General features: G+C 28.2%; 3 protein-coding genes across 3 annotated transcripts; 2 read left to right on the forward strand and 1 right to left on the reverse strand.

Annotated features, from left to right (window-relative positions):
- Positions 1–389: 389 nt before the first annotated feature.
- Positions 390–3,411, reverse strand: LOC133037388 (B3 domain-containing transcription factor VRN1-like). The gene is made up of 8 exons (XM_061114545.1): positions 3,158–3,411; positions 2,383–2,773; positions 2,100–2,302; positions 1,712–2,006; positions 1,400–1,596; positions 1,017–1,275; positions 817–933; positions 390–671 (listed from the first exon to the last, which is right to left on the reverse strand). Exons 1-8 carry the CDS (start codon positions 3,245–3,247, stop codon positions 655–657), a joined length of 1,569 nt encoding a protein of 522 aa, XP_060970528.1. The 5' UTR covers positions 3,248–3,411; the 3' UTR covers positions 390–654.
- A 4,982-nt stretch (positions 3,412–8,393) lies between these two features.
- LOC115712263 (cytochrome P450 CYP82D47-like) lies at positions 8,394–15,379 on the forward strand. The gene is made up of 2 exons (XM_061114546.1): positions 8,394–9,647; positions 14,619–15,379. Exons 1-2 carry the CDS (start codon positions 8,658–8,660, stop codon positions 15,249–15,251), a joined length of 1,623 nt encoding a protein of 540 aa, XP_060970529.1. The 5' UTR covers positions 8,394–8,657; the 3' UTR covers positions 15,252–15,379.
- A 2,855-nt stretch (positions 15,380–18,234) lies between these two features.
- On the forward strand, positions 18,235–21,876 carry LOC115714992 (non-histone chromosomal protein 6). Its single transcript, XM_061114547.1, has 5 exons — positions 18,235–19,048; positions 19,832–20,283; positions 20,384–20,557; positions 20,763–20,841; positions 21,061–21,876. Exons 2-5 carry the CDS (start codon positions 20,203–20,205, stop codon positions 21,186–21,188), a joined length of 462 nt encoding a protein of 153 aa, XP_060970530.1. The 5' UTR covers positions 18,235–19,048; positions 19,832–20,202; the 3' UTR covers positions 21,189–21,876.
- The last annotated feature ends 1,911 nt before the right edge of the window (positions 21,877–23,787 follow it).

Below are 23,787 nucleotides of genomic sequence, written 5' to 3' on the forward strand. Positions count from 1 at the left end.
TATGTATTAAATAATCTAACTTACATTTTATTAAAATTTTTAAATTAGGTTATGTATTTAAAAAAAAAATTAAAATAATATTTGAGATTGTAATCTTTAAGGATTTTTTTTAACTATTGCGACTAAATTAGTATACCCATACATATTTTATATGTACAATAAAACTTAAGTGAGATATTGTAATGAATAGTTGTGTATCCGATTAAGTGGAATTGTCTCTTATTTTTTATTCAAAGTTAAACCAACAAAATTAAAAATATGTTAAAAATATTTACAATATTTTAAATTTTTAAATTTAAATTAAAATTTTCTTATATAAAATATCTTATATAATTTTTTATTTTTAAATATATATAATAATATTAGAAAATTAATAAAAATAATTAAAATTAAGATAAAAAATTAAAATACACCAAAAATTATATCACAATAAATATATTTATACAGTTCAAGAGTCATAATATTAACTACAAAAAGCTGATAAAAAAAATAATCATAACATTAAGGGTTAGTTAAAGCAACCCTCTAAGTCATTGCTAGATATATAACTACAAAATTTACTAGTCTTGAGCCAAATCACTTTCTCTAAATATGTGTAAACTTTCATCTCAGCTTGATTCCTCTTATTCAGCTCAAAATGCACACATCTCCTTGCTAAAGAGAGTTCTCAGCTGCAAAATCACTTGGAAGTAAGGACCTTTCATATATAGACTTGTCAACATTTAATTTATAAACAAAATGTAAGCCCACTCTTCTTAATTAACATAAATGTTATGACATTATTCTAGAATCATGCATACACATTCACATATATACCTGAATTAGGTTCAACTTTGATTTTCTTGGCTTTCTCAAAATCAGAAGAGGATTCAATTTTCACACAAGGGTTTCTCTTTCGCTTGGATGGTGTAATAGTTCTTCTCTTATTTGAAACTGAAAGCAACAAATTGTAAGTTAAAGTTAGTACTTAAAACCAAAAATTCATTCAATTATAAATGGTTAAGACAATTTCTAACCTTTCTTCTTATCAATGAAAACTTTAAATGAAACTTCATTGCCATTGTCAATAGTTAATTCAAATGTGCAAATATCGCCGGCTCGCAGACTATTTTCCAAGGCGAATGCTCTCCAGCCTCGGCACAATTCAGCTGTCGGACGTTGGTTTATCTGCCTAACCTTCAATTGGACAAACCAACATCTACCATTCGAAACCAAAAGTCTTACCTCACATTCTTTCTTATTAATGTACTCCTTCACAAACTTGCATGGCAAGACCTGTTCAAAATGAAAAGCAAAGAACACACATTATGTGAAACAATAGAAATAATTGTAGTCAAACTTAGTTTTTGAGTAAACAAAACTTGATAATTTGTTAAAACTGAAGAGAAAACAAACTTACTAAATAACAACGACCAGTTGCATAGGCATCACTCATAGTAGCTGTAAAGGATGGCCTTTTAGTTTGAGAAGAACTTGGTCCTTTATGAGCTGAAGTTTTAGCAAAGCTAATAAATGGTTTTAAGCCATTTCTTTTGTTCACAATGTCACAAGATTCTACTTTACATGACTGGCTTCCTTTTGTCCTGGCACTAAGTTCTGCAGCATCATAAAATAAAAACACTCGAGTAGTTATAAACTTCTAACCAATCCCACATTTAGTCGATGTGGGATTATAATATTGTGATAGAATGAGCCAAATTCATGTTTTTACCTGGTAACATAGGAGAGTTCACTACTCCATAATTTCCACAAAAAGTAACAACTTCAAACAACATTACCCCAATACTTTTCCTCAAAACAAAGGCACAAATATCACCTACTTTCAAATTATTATGTACAGCAAATTCCTTCCAACCAGTCTCGAATCTGGCTCTCCGAGATCCTTCAGCCAATGTTACGTAGTACTTAACAGACCAGGTTCTGCCATCTTGAATCTTAAGGATTACATCTTGAGAATTACTAATGCTGCTGAGGAGGTAATATTTTGTAAAGAGAAATGGTATAACCTTCACAACAAAAGATCAAGAAGAATACATTAAGTCAATATGAGAAACATTTAAATTGAACTTGTAAGAAGCATATATATAATCACTAATTACCATATTATACTTAGCTCCAACAAAGGATGGTTGCATGAAAACCATGAAAAAGGGGTCTTTAGATTTAAAACCTTTAGCTCTTTTGACAGCTTCAGCCCTGTCTTTTGCATTTAACTTCTGTTTCCCTAAAAAATATTCAGGTTCCATCCACCGTGGTAGAGAAGATTCTCCACAATCTTTATCAGACAAATCCCACTTCATGACTGAAAACATATTCAACACATTACACAAAACAAAAATGTTAACAATTAACATGAAAGCATTGCTTCATCAGTTTTAATACCTTTAGATTTAGTATTCATTTTCTTATGGGGCCTAGCAGAACATGGTATTGGAGATTTTCCCCTATTTTCCAAGACTCTAATAGAATCCTCATCTTCATCAGAATCAACAACATTATGCTTCTCAAAATGAGAAGAATAATCTATCTCTGTAGTGGTAATGTCGAATATGATAACATGGAACTGAGATTTCCCTTCATATCTAAAGACAAGGAGATTTCCTCGGCTTAAGGAACAATTTTGTGCAAAAATATTCCAACCCTTTTCTATCCATACCTTTCCATCACTACTTTTTGTTAACCCTACCTCCCATGTTGATCCACATGGAAGCTTAAGAAATACTTGACTTGATAAACAACCACAATATTTCACCCAAAATATCTTTGGTATTTGCTGCACAAGACAAGACCATGATAAATTGTTATTGCAAAAATAAGACCATATATATATAACTTCTGAAAATTAATTCAAGAAAGTCATGGTTGCTATCAAATTCATGATAAACTGTATAAATAGTACTTGAAAAAAATACATATAAAAATCAACATAACACAAGATTAACTATAAGTCTATAAATATTTTTTTTAATATAATAGCTTTCCATTGTCATCCTTGTCATAATATAGTATTTGAGTTTATATAGCTGTTAGATCAACACAGTCCATTTTCAGCTCAAGCCATTGAAACTCTTAACAATATTCCTCAACTGAACACAGAAAATAGTTAGAAAGAAAAGATATATATATATATACACATATATAGATACTTCGTACTTACTATCTTGTTGTCATGAAGAGTTTTCTGAAGAATAATCTTGAAAAAATGAGGAGGTGTGGGAATAGTAAAGTTTGTGTGAAAATTGGCCATTGTTGAAGAGTAGCAAAGAAAGAAGTGTTATAAAAACTCAGATAAAAGCTTGCCACTAATCTAATCTACTAATTAAGACCAAAGGCTCCCTTTCTTTCTCTTATTTCAAGTCCTTATTAATTACTTATTGTCTGTCTCTACATATCATCATATTTATTTACGTATTTATTAATTGTTGTGGAAACTTAACTAAATTAAAAGTGCCCCTATGAAAATCTTAATGATGAGTATGTACTAGCGCGTCCTCTAATTTTCTTTTGTTGCCACATGGCAGTTATTAATTGCTGTCACACCACACAAAAAAAACAGAGAAGTTAATTAAGGAGAAAGAGAAGAAAACTAGTATACGATGATCAAATATAATGCTTAATTTAAATTTAATGCTACTATTAGACCTTTTCTAATGCAAAATGTAAAATTTGTGTTAAATTTGGTACAAAAATTAAGTTTGTATTATATTTAGCCCACTATTTATAATTGTACTCTAATGTAAAGATATATAAAAAATATAATTATATTAATAATTATTGAAAATATATACATATCATTATCATATCATGAGTGGCACTATTGTAAATAAAAAGTAAAATTTATCGTGGATTAAATTTGACACAATGTTATATCTTGTGCCAAATTCAGCACAATTTTTAGCATGTGCCAAATTTGACACATTTTTTAGAACATCATTAGAATAGTATTTCTCTTAAATGTACTAAAATATAACAATAAACCACATTTTTAGCACTCGATACTCTTATAATATTATATTTGACACAAAATATAAAATTATAATAATAAATGCTTTTTTATTAACACTGAGGGGGTTGACTTAGATCTAAGATTCTAGACCTGAACCTCGACAATGAACTTTAACCAGTAACTTGGACCCTAATCCATACCAATATTCTGAGTCTGGACCCGAACAAGCAAACACAACACAATGACCTTGACTCTTCACCAAGTTCCTAATAATTACAATATAAATCAATACATATCATTAATTTCTTATGTATTAATAATCCTAATAATTAATACATACCAAATTAAATTCAAACATATTATCGTTTGGATTTTAAGAGCACTCACAACAGTTTCTGTATTCTATCTTTTAAAATACATTATTAAAATTTTACTTTTTTATTTTACATCAAACTTTTCCATTACATTATACAGCAACATTTTTATTTTTCTTCTATATTTCATTTAAATAATAATATTTATAAATAAAATATTATATATATATGTAATAAAATATTATCTATATGAGTAACGAGTGTAAGATGTGATTAGAAAAGTTAAAATAATATTAAAAAAATATTAAAAACTACTTTTCATTTAGCTAAATGTGGATAGAGAAATAGCTAAAATAAAGATGAGTTTACCTCTTATTTGATTGAGCTAATATTTAGCATTATTCTTTAAAAAATTTACATTTTAACTAGGGTAAATTGCGGCATAAATGCTTAATATTTCAGATTTTATACACTTAAATACCTAATGTTTATTTTTTGAGGCAAAAATACATAATGTTACAATTCTCTTACACCGTTACTACCACTTCGTTAACTCATAAATATGGACACGTGAAGGGTTCAGATGCATTACATTTATTTTTATTTTATTTTAAAACTTAATATTCTTAATATAAGAAACTAAATGCTACTTGTTTAAAAAAAAAAAAATTGTTCTCATTACATATACTACACTGCTTCACTCAGCTATGGTAAGTATTGCATCTCTCTTTTTTTTTTTAAAAAAAAAACAAGTAATATTTAGTTTTTTATATTAAGAATATTAAATTTTCAAATAAAATAAATAAATGTAATGTATTTGGGCCCTCCACGTGTGCATATTTATGAGTTAATAACAGAAGTGGTAGTAACGGTGTAAGAGAATTGTAATATTAGGTATTTTTGCCTCCAAAAATAAACATTAGGTATTTAAGTGTATAAAATCGAAAACATTAGGTATTTATGCCGCAATTTACCTTTTTAACTATTATAAAACTCCGATTGAGAGTGCTCTAAAAGTTGATTACTAAAAAAAAAAAAATTGTGCAATAAAAATGTTTGGTAAACAATTAAATTTCAAATTATTAAAAAATTTATGCAAAAGATACACTTAAACACTAAAGCTGTTAGGCCATCTCTAATGGTACTTTAAAAACCCAAATATGATGTAGTTTTTTCACTAAAAACCTTCAACTCTAAATAGTATTCTTATTTTGGTGGGAGTCTACAGTGTCTCACTAATAATAGTGGGCACTGTAGACCACTGTATTTTTATTTGTACTTTTTTTAGTGAATTTTTAGTGTTCTAGTTGGAATTGGAAAAAAAAAATTAATATTAAAATAGTATCTGTTTAGTATTGATTTAACACTAAATTTAGGTTTTCCCATTAGAATTGCCCTTACAACTCATATTTTTTATCAAATTTATTTTTATGATTCATAGTTACTCTCTTTTTTTTAAAAAAAAAAAATAACAAATATTTACTTATTTATTTATTTATTTATTTTTGAAAGCATATAAAAAAAATATTTATTTATTGGTTTGCCATTAATTTATTGGTTTATATATAAGCTAAAAATCTCTTTCTAATAATAACTTAACCTCTAAACCTCTATTATTTCTAGTTCTACTGAGATTATTGAACTCTTAAATGTGAAGTTAAATGTTGAGCTAAAATAATATGATGGCATATTAACAGAGAAGAGAAATTATTGCCCCATGACATTATTTGTATCAACTCTACAAGACATGTCACCTTCTTTTTCACAAGAGGGAAAAAATAAAAAATAAAAAATAAAAAAGACTTTCTTCACAAATTCTCCTAATCCATTTTCAATTCTTTCTTTGTTTTTCTGTCTCAATGAATAAGCTCTTCTTTTTTTGGAAGAAGGTCATGAAGAGGTGGCGTTGAAAGTCAACGTTATCGGCCACTAGTGTCCCATATCTTTATGTGAGAAAGACATGGAAATCTCTTGTGTTTAGATTTGTATTTTCTTCTACTCTGTTCATGTTTATGTTCAAAATTACCAAAACTAAATATACCCTTCAGAAACAAAATTATCTTTATTTGAAATTGGCTTTACAAAAATGACTAGGATTATTATTACCCATTTGGAAATGATAACCAAATAGCCAAAGAAATTAAACCAACAACCATTTTTAACACACCATTAGAATATATATAAAAAATATATTTATTTATTGATTTGTTATTTGTCAAATTTACATTAAATTTTAGCACACCATTAGAATATACTTTTTCTTGAATTAATTATATTTTAATTTTCCACTACTTATTTACATATTTTTTTAATGGTTTTTTCATAAATGTACAACAAAAATAACATAATTACAAAAAATGTACAAAAAAAAATTATTTTAAAAACTTATATATTTTGAAAACTTATTACATGAAACCATATATTTTAATCATTAAATAATAAAATATATTTATTAAAAATCAAAATAAATAATTGCGTAAAATTAATTAAACAATTTTAGTACAAATTATTATAATTTAATAAGATTTTTTTTAATAAAATACAATATCAAAATTTCAAACATTAATGTATATAAATATAAATCAATACTTAAAATTACTAAAAATAAACATGACATATAGAGTGATATAATAAACATATGTGAATATTATTATTTTGTTTATTAAATTAGTATAAATAGAAAACAAAATAAACATATATATAAAGTATTTTATATTATTAGTATGTTTATTATAATTGTAAACATAAAAATAAATACAGCTAATTTATACTATACTAAAATTAGTATATTTTCTTTCTATTATCTATATAAATTGATCATTTTCTAATGAGTTAGTGAACGAATTTTCTATTGAAGTATAATTCACATCAAAAAATAAATAAACAAACATAACTTTATAAACTCCAAAAATTATTTAATTTGAAAAAATAAACATGATACAATAAACAAAGAAAAATATAAAGATAAATAATTTTTTTATATATTATTTATTTTCTAAAAAATAAACATAAAACACATAGAGTGATATAATAAACCTATGTGAATATTATTATTTTGTTTACTAAATTAGTATTTTAATTAATAGAAAATAAAATAAGTACATATATAAAATATTTTATATTATTGGTATGTTTATTATAATTGTAAACATAAAAATAAACATAACCAATATTAATATATATAATAATCAATAATTATTACCATATATATTATAAAAAAAATTACAAAAAAGTTTTTAATTATATATAAAAATGTATGAAAAAATAGTAATAAGTTTTTCTTCCACATATTATGTAATTAATTAAAATAATGTATACAAAATTGTAAAATGCCATTTTTTTAAAGCATAACCAAAAATATGATAAAAAAATACTTATTTGTTGGTTTGCCATTAATTTATTCGTTTTTATCGGAATCTTCTCCACCATCTAATTAATCAACCTTCCGCTTAATAAAATAAAATAAAAAATTCAACCCATTGGTGCAGACCAAAATCTGTGTTTTTTAAAGAACATTATTTACAATTAAAAACCATTATTTAGCATACAATTATTGAGTCTTTAACTCTTTATGATGCAAATATGTCTCTTGGGATGGATTGAGATAGTTGGTAAAGCAATGTTTTTTTAAAGAACATTATTTACAATTAAAAACCATTGTTTAGCATACAATTATTGAGTTTTGATAAGAGTGGTTAATGTATGAGTATGGATGTTGTGTTTATAATACGAAAAAAAATCCAAAATGGTCGAAGTCTTAAACATAAATAGCGGTATAAATATTTAAATTTTAAATTAGTAAGCAATATAAATTTAATATTTATTTTTAGCGATATAAATACTAAATATTTATAAAATTGTAATTTTCTTTCAGTTTCATTAGTATCGATTTCGTTTTGAATTTTTTAAAGGAAAATTTATAAGTAACTGATACTACATGTTTTTATCTAGATTCAATGATCTAAAATTTAAGCCTCATATATATCATGTTTAAAACAATAAAGTTTGTACTGACAAAATTGAAAAAAAAAAATTATAATTTTATAAATATTAGATACGTTAAAAAAAAAATTAAGTTTATAAATATTTTGGACTAAAGTAAGCATATATAACGCGCACGCAAACAATTCACTTAGTTCTAAAAACTCATATATTTTTAAAAAGCTTATCCTCTAACCTAACTTGGAAATAATATAATAAGCCCAAACTTTTTTAATTTGTAATAGTCTTTCAATGACAAGTATTATATTATAACTTAACATATTATTAACACATATTGGACTAATGAAACCTCCTAACTTTTCACATCTTCTACAAGACAAATGAACTCAAAGTCCAACCCAAAATTCACTATTTGAAATTTTGAACACAAAAAACTCTTCTTAGCTATTAACTCAATGGACCCTTTTCTCCAAATTGTCATCTCTTGCCTTCTTCCATTGCTTCTTATTTTCATATGTTACCACCTTAAAAAATCATCATCATCCACTAATTCAGGGCCAATTTTGGCGCCTGAGGCGGCCGGGGCATGGCCAATCATAGGCCACCTTCATCTCTTTGGAGACAAAAACCTCACTCACAAAACACTAGGAGCCATGGCAGACAAAGATGGTCCAATCTTCACCATAAAGCTTGGTTCACACAAAGTTGTAGTTGTCAATAATGGTGAAATTGCCAAAGACTGTTTCACTACTCATGACATGGCTTTCTCAACAAGACCAACCATAGTAGCATCCAAGTTGCTAGGCTATAACTATGCCATGTTTGGTTTTGCTCCTTATGGTGCTTATTGGAGAGAAATGAGAAAAATAGCAACTGTTGAACTCTTGTCAAACAAAAGGCTAGACTTGCTTAAACACATATGGTCTTCAGAAGTGGACACTTGGGCAAGTGAGCTTTACAACAAGTTGTGTTTGGAAAAGGGTAGTGAAAAAAACAGAGTTTTGGTTGATATGAAAAGATGGTTTGGACATTTAACAGGTAATATATCTGTGAGACTGATTGGTGGGAAGAGGTGTTTTGGTGAGAATAATAGTACTAAGTCTGGTTTTGGTGAAGAGGAAAGTATTAGATGTAGAAAAGTTATGAGGGATTTTTCTTATTTGTTTGGTGTGTTTGTTTTGGCTGATGCTATACCATTTTTGGGGTGGTGGGATGTTAATGGTTATAAAAAAGCTATGAAGAAAACTGCTAGTGAATTGGATGTATTGATTGCTGGTTGGCTTGAGGAACATAAACACAAGAGAAAATTGTTTGGTAAGAAAGGAAATAATGGTAATAATAATAGTAATGAAGAGAAGGATTTCATGGATGTGATGCTCAATATTTTGGATGGAGCTAATGTTGATGGTGTTGATGCTGATACCATTAATAAAGCTACTTGTCTGGTAAGAAAGAACTATAATCACTTTCTATTTTTATCCATAAATACCATGCTAATGTATTTTTCATGTAAGTTTTTCCTCATCATAATTTTATCATGGTAGACTAGATTAAACCCTTAAAGCCTCAAACTAAAGAGGGTGTAGTTCAAAATTCTTCAAAATAATTAAAAATGTGAAAACTATTGTCTGTTTTGTTGAATCAAATCTTTGCAGAGATCATATCTTGCAGTAGTAAAACTTCTTAATATTTTTTTATAATCCAAAACCAAAACCAAGAATTATTGACTTTTTTAGTCAAGTGACTCTATTAACCTATGTAAATAGAATTATTTATTAAAAATATTTTCACATCTGTCCAGAAAAACGTCATAAAATAATGTAAACTTTGATAGTCTCAATCCAATGATGACATCGTTGATAACAAAACTAAGCTTACAAACAACACTAGACCTATTTATTTATCATGCTAGATCAAACTCTATAATCTTTTTATTAAAAAAGACTCTTTAATCTTTACGGCAACTTCTTAAGTTGAAATTAAATTGGGTGTTTTAAGGTGCATTCTTTTTAAGGGTACATTAATACATCTCCTTTATATATTTTTGATACATAAATAGTTGTAATCTTAGGTATATTGCAAAGTTTTAGAAAATTCAAAGTAATCTATAATTTAAAAAATATAGTTTGAAATAATTTATTTAACACATATATAATATAAAAAAAATATGAATACAACAAACTATTTAAATATTTTCACCATGCTAATTTTTCTTTGAATTTTTTGAAAATTTATATAATCTTTGATAACTATGTTACCAACTGTCATAAAATATAAATTAAAATTAAAACTATTTAGATGTTGAAAATGTAAAATGCATCGGTAGACTCCTTTCAAAACAACATCACCATACGTAGAGGTGTGTATAAATCATCCAATTCAATGATAACTGACCGATCTAATTACAACCGACCGTCAAATATTGGATATCCAATTGTGATCGGATCGGATTGGATGTTATTTTTTAATATCCAATTGGATCGGATCGGATCGGATGTTGGATGGGGTGTCCCAAAATCCAATACATCCAACATTCAATCAAACTAATTAATATTTTCATTTAGTTTAAATGAGTAATTAGATTTTATATTGTTATAAGTAAAATATATATGTATATATAAAAATTAACATTAGAATTTTATTCTTTTTTTTCTTGTATTGGATGGATCCAATCTAATCTAATACATACTAGATCTAAAATATTAAATGGATCCGATCCGATCCAAAAAATATTAAGTCTAAAATATTAAATAAACTCAAATTTAACTAATAAATATATATGAAATACATCCAACGAATAGAATCGATCCAATTCAACATCTAATGGATGTTGGATCGATTGGATGACCGTATTAGATCGGATAGTAAAATTTAACATCTAATATATAATTAGATCAGATCTGAATAGACCTAAAAATATTAGATGTGATCCAATAAACACTCATAACCATACTTATATTCTCTTAACCAAATCTTGGCAAAGATCATACGAAGAATATTAATATTATTTTAATCTCAGGCGGGAATTAATTTATTTTAAAGTCATTGACTCGATTAACTAGTATGAAATATAGTGAATATTTTCTTAAAAAATATAGATTCACATAATTCCAAATCCAAAATACAATATATAATGCCTGAATCCATGGCATCAGTCACCAACAAAACTAGGTAGAATAATATATGAACTACACCTAATACATTGGATAAGATCATACACATATACTAAATGATATGGAACACAAAAAATTATATAATCTTCTTATATAAAAAGACAGCTCGACACCCATTGAGTTCACAAACTTTTTTAATTAAAAATATAAAAGGACAATGCCACAATGGTGTCCATTTTAAAATCTTTTAATAACTTCTCTTTCTATCTTACTACATAACATAATATAAATAAGGATGCACATTTTTCCTACGAGAATAAGATCCCGCGGGGACCCGCCCTTAATGGGGCGAGGATTCCCCGCCTAAATGGAGAACGGAGTGGGAACGGAGATTAATTTTTGTTCCCGAGTGTTAAACGAGACGGGGACGGGGATCACACTCCCCGCACCGACAGAAACCCGTTTAATATTTTATCTTATATTTCTAGTAATATTTTATAATTTATAATTAATGTGTATTTTGTTAGTATATTAGTATTTTTTTTTTATTTTTTTTTGTGTGTGAATTTTAAGTTGTGTTTTAGATAATAATTAGTTTATTGAATAATAATTAATGTGTAATATTTTAATTTTTATGTAGTTTAATATTTTTGTATATTAAATTTTTTATTATATATTTTATTATTCTATTAGGAGATTTTCCACCCCTATTAGGGGATTTCCCGCCCCATTCCCGATGGAGAATAAGCGGGAATGGAAATTAAAATTCTTACGGGAATGGGGACGGGGGGAGCACTCCCCGCCAATTCCCCGCCCCGTGTGTATTCCTAAATATAAAGGACAACACCTATAATTATCAAAATATACACATCATCTTAAATATTATTTTTTTATTTTCTCTCTCATCCACATAAGATTTGTCTTCTTCTCTTAAAAAAATACTCCAATAATTGACAACTCTAAAAATAATTGACAACTCTAAAAGTTGCCTACTATATCTCACGTCACATTGAGTTAATAACTTTTTAGATAAAAATAACTTTTTTCTAATAAAAAAATGTCATGTGGTCATTCGATATTAAGCAAACACTTACATAAAATTACTCTTGAAAATTGGATCACATTGCAAATGCGGCAAGACCACTCTAATAAATTTCCATTGGAGTTGACCTAACAATCAAATAGTTAAGATATAAAAAATGCTAAAAGTACTACTGGTGTCTAGCACCTTCCTCAGTGTCATACTGTTATTGGTGCTAGGCACCATTAATACCCAATGTGTTACACAATGAAATAGTGTAGGGGCTTATTAGTAATTTGTAAAGAGTGTGAATCACTATAAATATGTAATTGTGTAACTATTATGAGATATGAGATATGGAATGAGTAAATAGAACTTTGGTTCAATTGGAGTTTGGCACTGACTCGAAGAGTGCATTTTAGGAGATTTGTCCTGTCTCGAAGAGGACTATTATCTAACAATTGGTGCTCTCATTGAGAGAAATTACAGTGAAAGAACTCTCAACCATGGAAGATGAAGAGATTGTTCAACTCTTCAAATCTATGGAGTCATTTTTCAAGCAAACTTTGGATTCTCAATTTGAGAAGATTAGTTCTATGCTTGAGCAACACTTTAAAACTATTAACGATCAATTTGATCAATTATATGTGGCGGCACAATCTACTCTGAAATCAACTCCTGTAAATATGGAGGAATTCGTGGATGTCGAAGAACTCACTGAAGGCCATGTAGTACCTTCAGCGGTGGATTCAATGGATGATTCTTCAGTCGATCCTATCGGTATCATCCGAGATGGCTGCGATGCACTGCCAAGGTTGAATCGCAGTTCGCCGGAGGTAGAGGAAAAGCTCTCTGCTCGAATGGAGATTGGGGATCTGAAAATCTCGCCACCTCTTGATCGGGCAATCTGATCGTCTTGCGTGTACATAGAAGAAGGTGATGCTAGTGGAATGTTTGTGGATCGTAAAATGGTGCTACGAGAGATTGTGTTGGGTGTTAATGGTGGTTCACCGTGGGAATCGATTCACACGCCGCTGAAAGATCGAAGATGGATCTTTGATCGGGGACGTCAATGGATCTTTGATCGAAGACGACGAACGAACTTTGACGAAGATGAACAAAGCAGAAAGGTCATTGGCGGACGACGAGAAGCTTGGTCGCGTCGGATCGCAGAGAGCGCAATGGCAAACAGAGTTGACGACAATCCCTCTGTATTCACTGGTTTGATATATATATATACATGTCCTTATTGGATATTTTCTGCAAATGTTATATACATATATGGTTCAAATTAGTAATTGTGTTGAAGATGAAGCTTCACATTAAGGAGGTCACGAACTCACTGCTTCCAACTAAAAAAAAAAAAAAACTGATGGCTAGGATTGTGGAAAGGAAGAAGACTGATTGCCATTGGTACTGTGGGCTTGGGCTTTGCTTAAAAGTCTACTAGGCTAAAATAATCATAATTGGGCTGTAATTGTTTTTTTTTATTTTTCTTTGTGCATGTTTTTAGTTTTCTTTTAATTTTACCACCTTGAGAACAAGGTGATTTTGAAGGGTGGGAAAGTGTTACACTATGAAATAGTGTAGGGGCTTATTAGTAATTTGTAAAGAGTGTGAATCACTATAAATATGTAATTGTGTAGCTATTATGAGATATGAGATATGGAATGAAATAGAACTTTGGTTCAATTGTAGTTTGGTACTGACTCGAATAGTGCATTTTAGGAGATTTGTCCTGTCTCGAAGAGGACTATTATCTAACACAATGCTCTTAAGTCTTAAATATCTTTAACAAGGAGATACATTGAGAATCACAATAATTTATGGAGTTCAAAATAAGAGATCTTTTTTAAAATATACATAAATATAAGGGTTAATTTCACAAATGCACAAAAACAACAAAAATACGGTTTCACGGAATTTTAAACATTTTTACAATTTTTTTGATTTTATTTACATAAAATACGGTCTTTTTATGTTGAAATTTTGTTCATTTGTTGTTAATTTTTTGTTATATGTATGTTATTTTTTGTTGTTTTTTTGTTGTTATTTTCGTGTTACTTTTATGTTGTTTTCTTGTTGATTTTATATTATTTTCGTATTATTTTTTAGAAAACCGTAAAAATATAAAAAAAACATTCTTTGAACGTAAAAATGTAAGTATTTTACAAAAAATAGTGTCTTATATAATTATTCCTAAATATAATCATAAATGGCTCCATTCGAAATTTTGAGGCCAATATAGAACTAATCTTCATATGTTTTTTCTTCTTTTGTAGAACCTTATGTTACCTGCAAGTGACACAACCATGATAGCACTAACATGGGCCTTATCTCTACTTCTCAACAACCCAAACAAACTCCAAAAAGCCCAATTAGAATTGGACCAAATAGTGGGCCGAGAGAGAAACGTTGAAGAATCAGACATTCAAAACCTAATCTACCTCCAGGCCATAATCAAAGAAACCATAAGGCTTTACCCACCAAGCCCACTACTACTAAGAGCCACAAAGGAAGACTGCACCCTCACGTGCGGCTACCACGTGCGCAAAGGGACACGTCTGATGGTGAACGCGTGGAAAATCCAACGGGAGGAGGGAGTGTGGGGCCATAACTCGGAGGAGTTCGAGCCAGAACGATTCTTGACGAGTCACAAGGAAGTGGATTTGAGAGGTAAATTAGGGTTTGAGATTGTGTCGTTTGGTGGGGGAAGAAGGTCTTGCCCTGGAGTGTCGTTGGCTCTTCGTATGGTCCATTTGGGTTTGGCTAGGTTTTTGCATGGGTTTGAAGTTAGTAAGAAATTGGATAATGAAGAGGTTGATATGACTGAGACTACTGGGTTGACTAATTCAAGAGCTACTCCACTTGAGGTTTTTCTTACACCTCGTCTTCATTCCAAACTTTATGAATAATATTATTATGTATGTATATATGTATATGATATATGATTATGTGTGTGTAATGTTTAAATATTTTTAATGTTTGATCACATTGTATCTTCTAATATTGCACCATATGATAATAATCTAGTGACTTGTGAGTATTATATATAAACTTAAATTACATGTGAATATATGATCTAAAATCTTATTGAGTAAATGATGAGTGGATCAAATCTCTTGTTTTATGAGACTTGTCAAAACTTAAAAAATGATTTTTTTGAAAAAAATAAAAATGAAATTAAAATAAGTTTTTAAATTGATTTCTAGTAAATTAATTTTAGGAGGTTTTATTTTATGGACTAATATTAAAAGATTATTTTGAAAGAAAAAAAAAGGTTAAGACATTTTGAGAGTAGGGATGCACATTGGGCGGAGAATTAGCGGACATTGCTTCTCCGTTCCCATTTCCATTAAGAATTTTAATTTCTTTCTCCGCTTATTCCTCATCAGGGATGGACGAGCGGAGAATCTCCTAATAGAAAAATAAAGTTTATTATAATAAACTTTTTAATATACAAATATTTAAACTACATAAAAATTAAATATTATACATTAATTATTATTCAATAAACTAATTATTATCCAAAACACAACTTGAAATTCATAAAAAAAGATACTGATATACTAAAAAAATGCAAACATAAATTATAAATTATAAAATATAAGATAAAATATTAAACGAGTCCCCGTCGGGACAGAGAGTATGATCCCCATCTCCTTCATGTTTAACATTCAAGGACAAAAAGTAATCCCCGTTTCTGCCCTGTCCCCATCCTGTTCCCCATTTAGACGGGGAATCCCCGCCCCATTAGGGGCGGGTCCTTGTGAGGCCCCATCCCCGTGGGTTACTACGAATGTTAAACGGGGCGGGGACGGGGATCACACTTCCCGCCCCAATGAAGACCCGTTTAGTATTTTATCTTATCTATATATCTATATAAAGGAGAAGTATGAGACGTTGACGTGGCAGTCTAAAATCACTCAAAATAACTCTATCTATCTTCTCCTTAATTCTCTCATTTAAATTAATAAAATAACATTATAAATTCACTCAAAATATTTTTATCTAATATCTAATATTTAATTTTTAATAATTGATTAATTAACAAAAAAAAAAAAAACATTATATGTACAAAACCATCAAAACCATCGTATAACAATATAATTCTTTTTTTTCAATCCAAAAAAAAAATATTTTTTAAATCTCAAATTCTAAATTCACTCAAAATATTTTTATCTAATATCTAATATTTAATTTTGAATAATTCATTAATTAACAAAAAAAAAAAAACATTATCTATTCTATATAAAGTGTGCCTATATAACAGATTTCTTAGTTTATGAGAAATTCATGGGTGACTTTTTATTTATATTAAAAATAAAATAGTTTATGAGAAATTCATGGGTCACTTTTTATTTATATATAATAAAATAAATCCCATTAAATCAAAAAAAAAAATAAGAATAAAAAAAAATAAGGAGAACTATAAGTTGGTGACGTGGCGGTCTAAAATTACTTTAAATAGGTTTATGTACTCTCTCCTTAATTCTCTCATTTTTTTATATTTTTTTAATATAAAATATTTATATACGTATACAATTACTCTAATTTTCTATTTTTTTTTTTAATTTTTACTAAAAAAAATCATTCTTAAAACCTTATAAAAATAATACGGCTAAGATTTTTCTAAAACTATTTATTCTCAATTTGACTAGAAAATACTTTGAATTTTCTAAACTTCACCCTAACTAATACTAATACGTTCCCATTATTCTGTTTTCTTTATTTCTTCAATGTTTTGAATTTCATCTCATTTTGGAAGTCTATTTTTATTAATGTAGACTATTTTGATTTTTGTTTTTTTTTTAACAGATTGAATATATATTTGTATATAATAACTAATAAATAAATATATATGTATTAAAAAAATTAATCTACATATGTAATTTTTTTAAGAGAGAGAGATATAGTTAATATTAACTAATATGTCAAAAATATCAAAATTCTAAAATTATTATGTTTATCATTCTTTGTTCCCTCACATAATAAAAGTAAGTACTTATCGATCATTGTTTAACTTATTTTATGTACAAAGCAAACTTATTAGAAAAAATAATAATGATAATTACAAGAGTGAAATACGGTGATGACATAAACTTTAAATATAGTGGTGACTAAATGAGATACGGTGATGATTGTTGTTTTAAAATGGGTAAATAGCGGCATAAGTACCCAAAGTTTTGAGTTTGTAAGCGACATAAACCCAATAATTTTTTTTAGTGGCATAAGTACCCAATGTTTGTAAAACTGTAATTTTTCTCTATTTTCGTCAGTACAGGCTCCGTTTTAAATTTATTAAAAAAAATTTGGAAGTTTTCGATACTACATATTTTTCGTCCAGACCAAATAATCTAAAATTTTGGTCTTATATGTGTGACTGTTTAAGACAATAACAGAGTCTGTACTGATAAAACTAGAAGAAAATTACAGTTTTATAAACATTGGTACTTATGCCACTAAAAAAATCATTGGGTTTATGCCGCTTACAAACCTAAAACTTTGGGTACTTATGCCACTATTTACTCTTTTAAAATTATATGATGAATTTTCTATAGATTTATTATTTTCTTTCTATTTTAGATCTCTATTTTGTGTAAGAAATATTTAGTTTCTAATTTTTTTTAGTATAATGTATATTTAAAGAAAAAATTGAGTAATTTTTTATTTATATAAGAAGGTGTATGATAATTTTTTTAAGTTTTTAGAGTTTTCTATATAGATATTATTATTTTTTTTCAAATAAGCATATATTTTTTTTAAAAAAAAAATATATACATAAAAATAAATTTAATTTTATTATTTAATTAATATTTATATAATTATTTAACCACCGCACGCGAAGCGCGGCCTGTTTCTTAGTATTTTTAATAATATTATATAATTTATAATTTATGTTTGTATTTTTTTAGTATATTAATATTTTTTTATGAATTTTAAGTTGTGTTTTGGATAATTATTAATTTATTGAATAATAATTAATGTGTAATATTTTAATTTTTGTGTAGTTTAATATTTTTGTATATTAAAAATTTTATTATAAACTTTATTTTTTTATTAACCGCCCCGTCCTTGCCCCCATTAGGGGATTCCTCGCCCCATCTCCTATGGGAAATAAACGGGGATGGAAATTAAAATTCTTAACGGGAATGTAGACGGCGGAGCACTCTCCGTCTACGCCAATTTCCCGTCTCGTGTACATCGTACAATTATAATATAATTAGTGGGTTGAAAATAAATACTCCATCATAATTAAAAAACAAAATTATTGTCATTTGATCAAAAATCAAAAGCTGTAAACTTGTAAGAGCAAACTGGTGTTCGTAAATTTTTTTCAAAAAGAAAAAAAAATGTTGCTCGTAAAGTCCACAATCAAAATATCTAGACAAACAATGGTAAGTAACACAAATCATTCCTTTAAAAAAAAAATAACACAAATCAAAATTAAAATTCTTACAAAAAAAAAGAAAAAGAAAAAGAAAAATAGAAACAGAAATTAGGGTAAAATGTGAAAACACAACAAATTATTGACGAGTCACGACACGACCTCTCTCTCTCTTTATTCCACCATCGCAGTCCAATGTCCTCCCTTTTCTTCTTACTCTTACTTCTCACAACACTTCAACCTTCCTATTTCTTCATCGTTGTTCGTGATCGCATCCCCAGTACTTGCTTCTCCATCGTTCTGCTCCTCCAACAAACTATCACGGTAAATATCTCTCTCTATTTTTCTGATTTTCTTTTTCGTAAACTGAATTCATTCTACTTTATATAGTTGTATTTCGATATTGTGTGAATTGTGATAGTGTTTTAGTTGCTATATATACTGCTTGATATAATGTCTGTGTGATTCGTGAAAGAATTGGTTATATTAAAGGCCAGTGATAACTATTCTGAAGCAACTTTTCTGTAGTTTAATACCTCTTGATCATATTCATTGTTCAAGTTACCTTAAGAGTTTTCTATTTTAATTTTCTTTGTTTATCGTTTGTTGCTGTAAATGAGTTCAATGCTTTTCTTTCTTTTTTGTTTCACAACTCTTATTTTTTATTCTTTTGAAATTAAATTCTGGAAAAATCAATTATCAGGTATGTATTTCCACTTATCCACTTGCAATTATGAAATGAATCATCAAATTTTAGTGTTATCATAATTAATGTTCTAATTTATATTGTTGTTACTTTAGCTGATTATTATGTGTAATATTATGATGAACAGAGGGAGGTATTATTACAATATTTAATTGATTCTTGTTGTGACGTTGTGTATTGGTATTTTTAGTTAAATTATTGTTACTCATGATTATTTCTGTAAATTGTGGAAAAATGCATACTGAATTGATAATGGTATCCTGACTAATATTACAAGAACAGAGATGGTTTTTTTCTTTGCAATTCAGTTGTTTTGACTGAACAGGTTTTTTTAAAACAAAATACAAAATCACATTTGTCATATTTATTTCTGAAACAAAAACCTGTATTTTGTTTTTCAGACAATGCAAGCAATAGGAATACTGATACAAAGCAACGGACAATGGGATGGGATGAGAACTAGAATTACATTGGGTTTGAAGCTCATGGTGAATTAATACCAATAGAATTCAAATATGAAGAACTTGTGCAAACACTATTGCTTAAACTGCGTTGTAACCCCGAAACAACAAGCATAAAGATACAATATCAAGTGAAGGAAAACTACCCACCTATAAAAATACTTGATGATGCTAGTCTACGTTTTTATAAGCATCTGAAAATAAACGAAACAGATTTTATAAAGTATCCATTATGTGTGAACACAGCTGCAACATCAACCATACAATTCTTCAAATCTAGAGAATCAACAGTGACACAAGGAGGGCTCATAATGGACAATGGTCCACGAACTACAGAATCAATTGTAGATGATTCTGATTCTGATGCTATTGATAGTGAAGGGGAGAAAGAGGTAGGGAATCTTTTTTTGTTATTTCATTATGTTTATTTAAGATGGTTCCTTTCAATTTTTTGTGTTATTCTCAAATAAACTAAATGTCCTTTTTCTGAAGCACATACAGAATGATACAATAAAAGAACCTTCATCTTCCAACAAGAAATCTGAAGATGGTGATGAAGATGGGCCGAAGAAGAAAAAACAGAAGAAGAAGAAGAAGAAAAAGGATCCAAGTGCACCAAGAAGAGCAATGTCAGGCTTCATGTTCTTCTCACAAATGGAAAGGGAGGTGGGTTTGTTTTCTAAATATATGTCCTTATTTGGATGCATATTCCTTCTCATTATGGCACGAAGCTAGCTAGTTGCAGTCATTTGCTTCACCATATGCTCTTGTATTTATTTATCGAATGAAACTGTTGATGTTTGTCAATCTAGCAAGGCAGTTGTCATAAGAACAAATTCATTACTAAGCATTATTTTTTTGTTGGTTGCAGAATGTGAAGAAAACCAACCCCGGAATTTCCTTCCCTGAAGTGGGAAGAGTTTTAGGAGATAAATGGAAAAAGATGTCTGGTATGAATGATACATGCTTTCAGATAGTTGATTTCATTTTTCCACTTAATCCACACACTCCCACTGTGCAGTGACCAGTGAGTGACATCTTTTAGTTATGGGACACCATTGTTATGTGTCCCCCTAAACCAATGCAGTGGGAGTTGATTTGATTATCCCAGTTGCTGTTTTGGTCAATTATACATCATCACAAATATCATTTTTCTTTTCTATGCGCAGTGGAGGAGAAGGAGCCCTTTCAAGCCAGCGCTCGCCAAGATAAAAAACGCTACCAGGAGGAAATTAGTGGATACAAGAACGCTCAACCAATGAAGGTAGACTCGGGCAATAAATTAGACACCGAGTAGAATCCACCACCCTCCCCTACCTTATGATCATTCGGTTTTTTGTTGTGAATGTGAGCATTTTACCAACCAACCTCAAGCTCATTCATTGCTGATATCTTTTCCCAAAGGGAAAACAAAAAACAGAGATTACAATGACACTAAATTGCATAAAAAGAGATTGAAAGATCAATAATGTTTTCAAACCTCGTATGCTTGTCTATTATTGCCTATGCTATTCTTTCAATTTAATTAAAAAGGAAATACTTGTAACACATTTTAATGAAAGGTGTAGTTTTCCTCAAGGTTGTGTTGCTAAATTTTGGCCTTATTTTTTGTCTTTTGTCTCCTCCTAAAGAAGCAAAAGCTGTGGCTCTTTTTTACCTTGCAGTGCTCTTTGCACTTTGGTTTATTCGTTTCTTTCTTTGAGAGTGATGCAGTGATTGTTCTCAACTCTGTTCTATCCCCTCATAGGATGTTTCTGATACCATTGAGTATAGACTTCTATAGAATGATAGAGACACATAACGCTAATTCATATACTCAAAATTAATTTTAATATTTTTCTCAACGTTGGCTTTTTTTACTTAGCTTTGTAAGTTGTGCTATAGAGATTGATTTTTACCATAAAATTTTTGCTTGATATATCTTCTAATTGGTAATTTTGAGCTAATGGTAATATTTTTATTATCTATCCTAATAGGAAAAGAGCTGAGGAAAAAATTTAAAAAGACATTAAGTTAAGAATTATAAAATTTTATTATCTAAATAGGGTTGTATTCTTAAGTGTATTTTCTTAGAACTTTTGGATTTTTTTGAATGTAAATAATGTATATTTCTAAGACAAATATACCATAGGGTTAATTTGAAAAATACCACTTTTATTAATCAATTAATTAAATTTACCTCTAATTTTATATTTAATTGAAACATACTTTTTTTTTATATGTATTATACCCAAAATACATTGACATAAGAGAGTCACATGGAGAGTATCTTGAAGTGATAGGGGCGAAATTGGTACAATGTTTAAAAAAAGAGGTAAAAATAATAAACTTTAAAAAAGAAGGTAAACAATAAAGAAATTTTTACATGAAAAATCCATTTTACACAATTTATTACAAAATTACTCATACACGCTTATACCTACTTTTTTACTTACAAAGTTTGTTTTATTACACATATACCACTTAGTCATCATTCCATCCATCATCAATCAAATCCTACTCTCTTCCCTCTCTTTTTTCATTTTCTATCAATCAATCCATCATTTCACTCTCTTTTTTTCTTCTTTTCTTTTTATTTTTAATTTTATTTCAGTTTTTAATTTTTTATTTTTAATTTTATTTCAGTTTTTTATTTTTTATTTTTAATTTTATTTTCAGTTTTTAATTTTTATTTTTTTTTCCATAACAATTCTTCTTTTCTTTTTATTTTTAATTTTTAATTGTAAAGCTAGTTTCTTATATATTGTTGCTTAGGTCTAGGATTGACTTCTATCAATCAATTTATCATTTCACTCTTTTTTTTTCTTCTTTCCTTTTTATTTTTAATTTTATTTCAGTTTTTAATTAAATCTTTTTAACTTATTAGTTTAACTTTACAACTTCTGAAATACTTTCATGACAAAAAAGAAGACTTTGACTAGGCCATTCAACTGATATAAGCATGTACAAATAAATTCGTACAATTTTAATGTCATTTTCATTCTCGCTGGACTAGCTCAAAGCCACGTCGAAATAATTAGATAACAAAATAAAATAATAAGAAACAATTACCGATGATATTCTATACTTGAGAAGAAAACGATCTAATTCATGCTTATAGTAGTATTGACGTGAGTAGAGTTATAAAATTAATATTAGAAAAGTATTAGGACAAACATGATTAAGATTTATGAGTGAAGGTGGCAAAGCTAATAGATTAGATTAACACAGTCGAGTCCCATTTTTATATCATCAATGGGTAACAATGAGATTTATCATGGATGTTGATGTTCAAAGAGTTTTTCCTGTATTTTAGTTTGTATACAGTTGTTTTGTAGTTTTATTATAGTTTTGCTACTTGCATATGTTATTTCACTATAAAATTCATATGCAACTATTTGTACAAAACTTACTATGTATAACTACTATTTCTTAGTCCCCATCAAATTAAATTCTTGCATAATATATAAACTATCATAAAACGATAATGCAACTATAAGGCAACTATTTGCACTTGCATACAGTTGTTTTGTAGTCTTATTATAGTTTTGCTACTTGCATATGTTATTTCACTATAAAATTAATATGCAACTATTTGCACAAAACTTACTATGTATAACTACTATTTCTTAGTCCCCATCAAATTAAATTCTTGCATAATATATAAACTATCATAAAACGATAATGCAACTATAAGGCAACTATTTGCACTTGCATACAGTTGTTTTGTAGTTTTGTTATAGTTTTGCTACTTGCATATGTTATTTCACTATAAAATTAATATGCAACTATTTGCACAAAACTTACTATGTATAACTACTATTTCTTAGTCCCCATCAAATTAAATTCTTGCATAATATATAAACTATCATAAAACGATAATGCAACTATAAGGCAACCAAAACAAAAAAATAAAT

This window comes from Cannabis sativa, chromosome 4 (genome assembly GCF_029168945.1).
Source record: "Cannabis sativa cultivar Pink pepper isolate KNU-18-1 chromosome 4, ASM2916894v1, whole genome shotgun sequence".
NCBI classification, from domain to species: Eukaryota; Viridiplantae; Streptophyta; class Magnoliopsida; order Rosales; family Cannabaceae; genus Cannabis; species Cannabis sativa.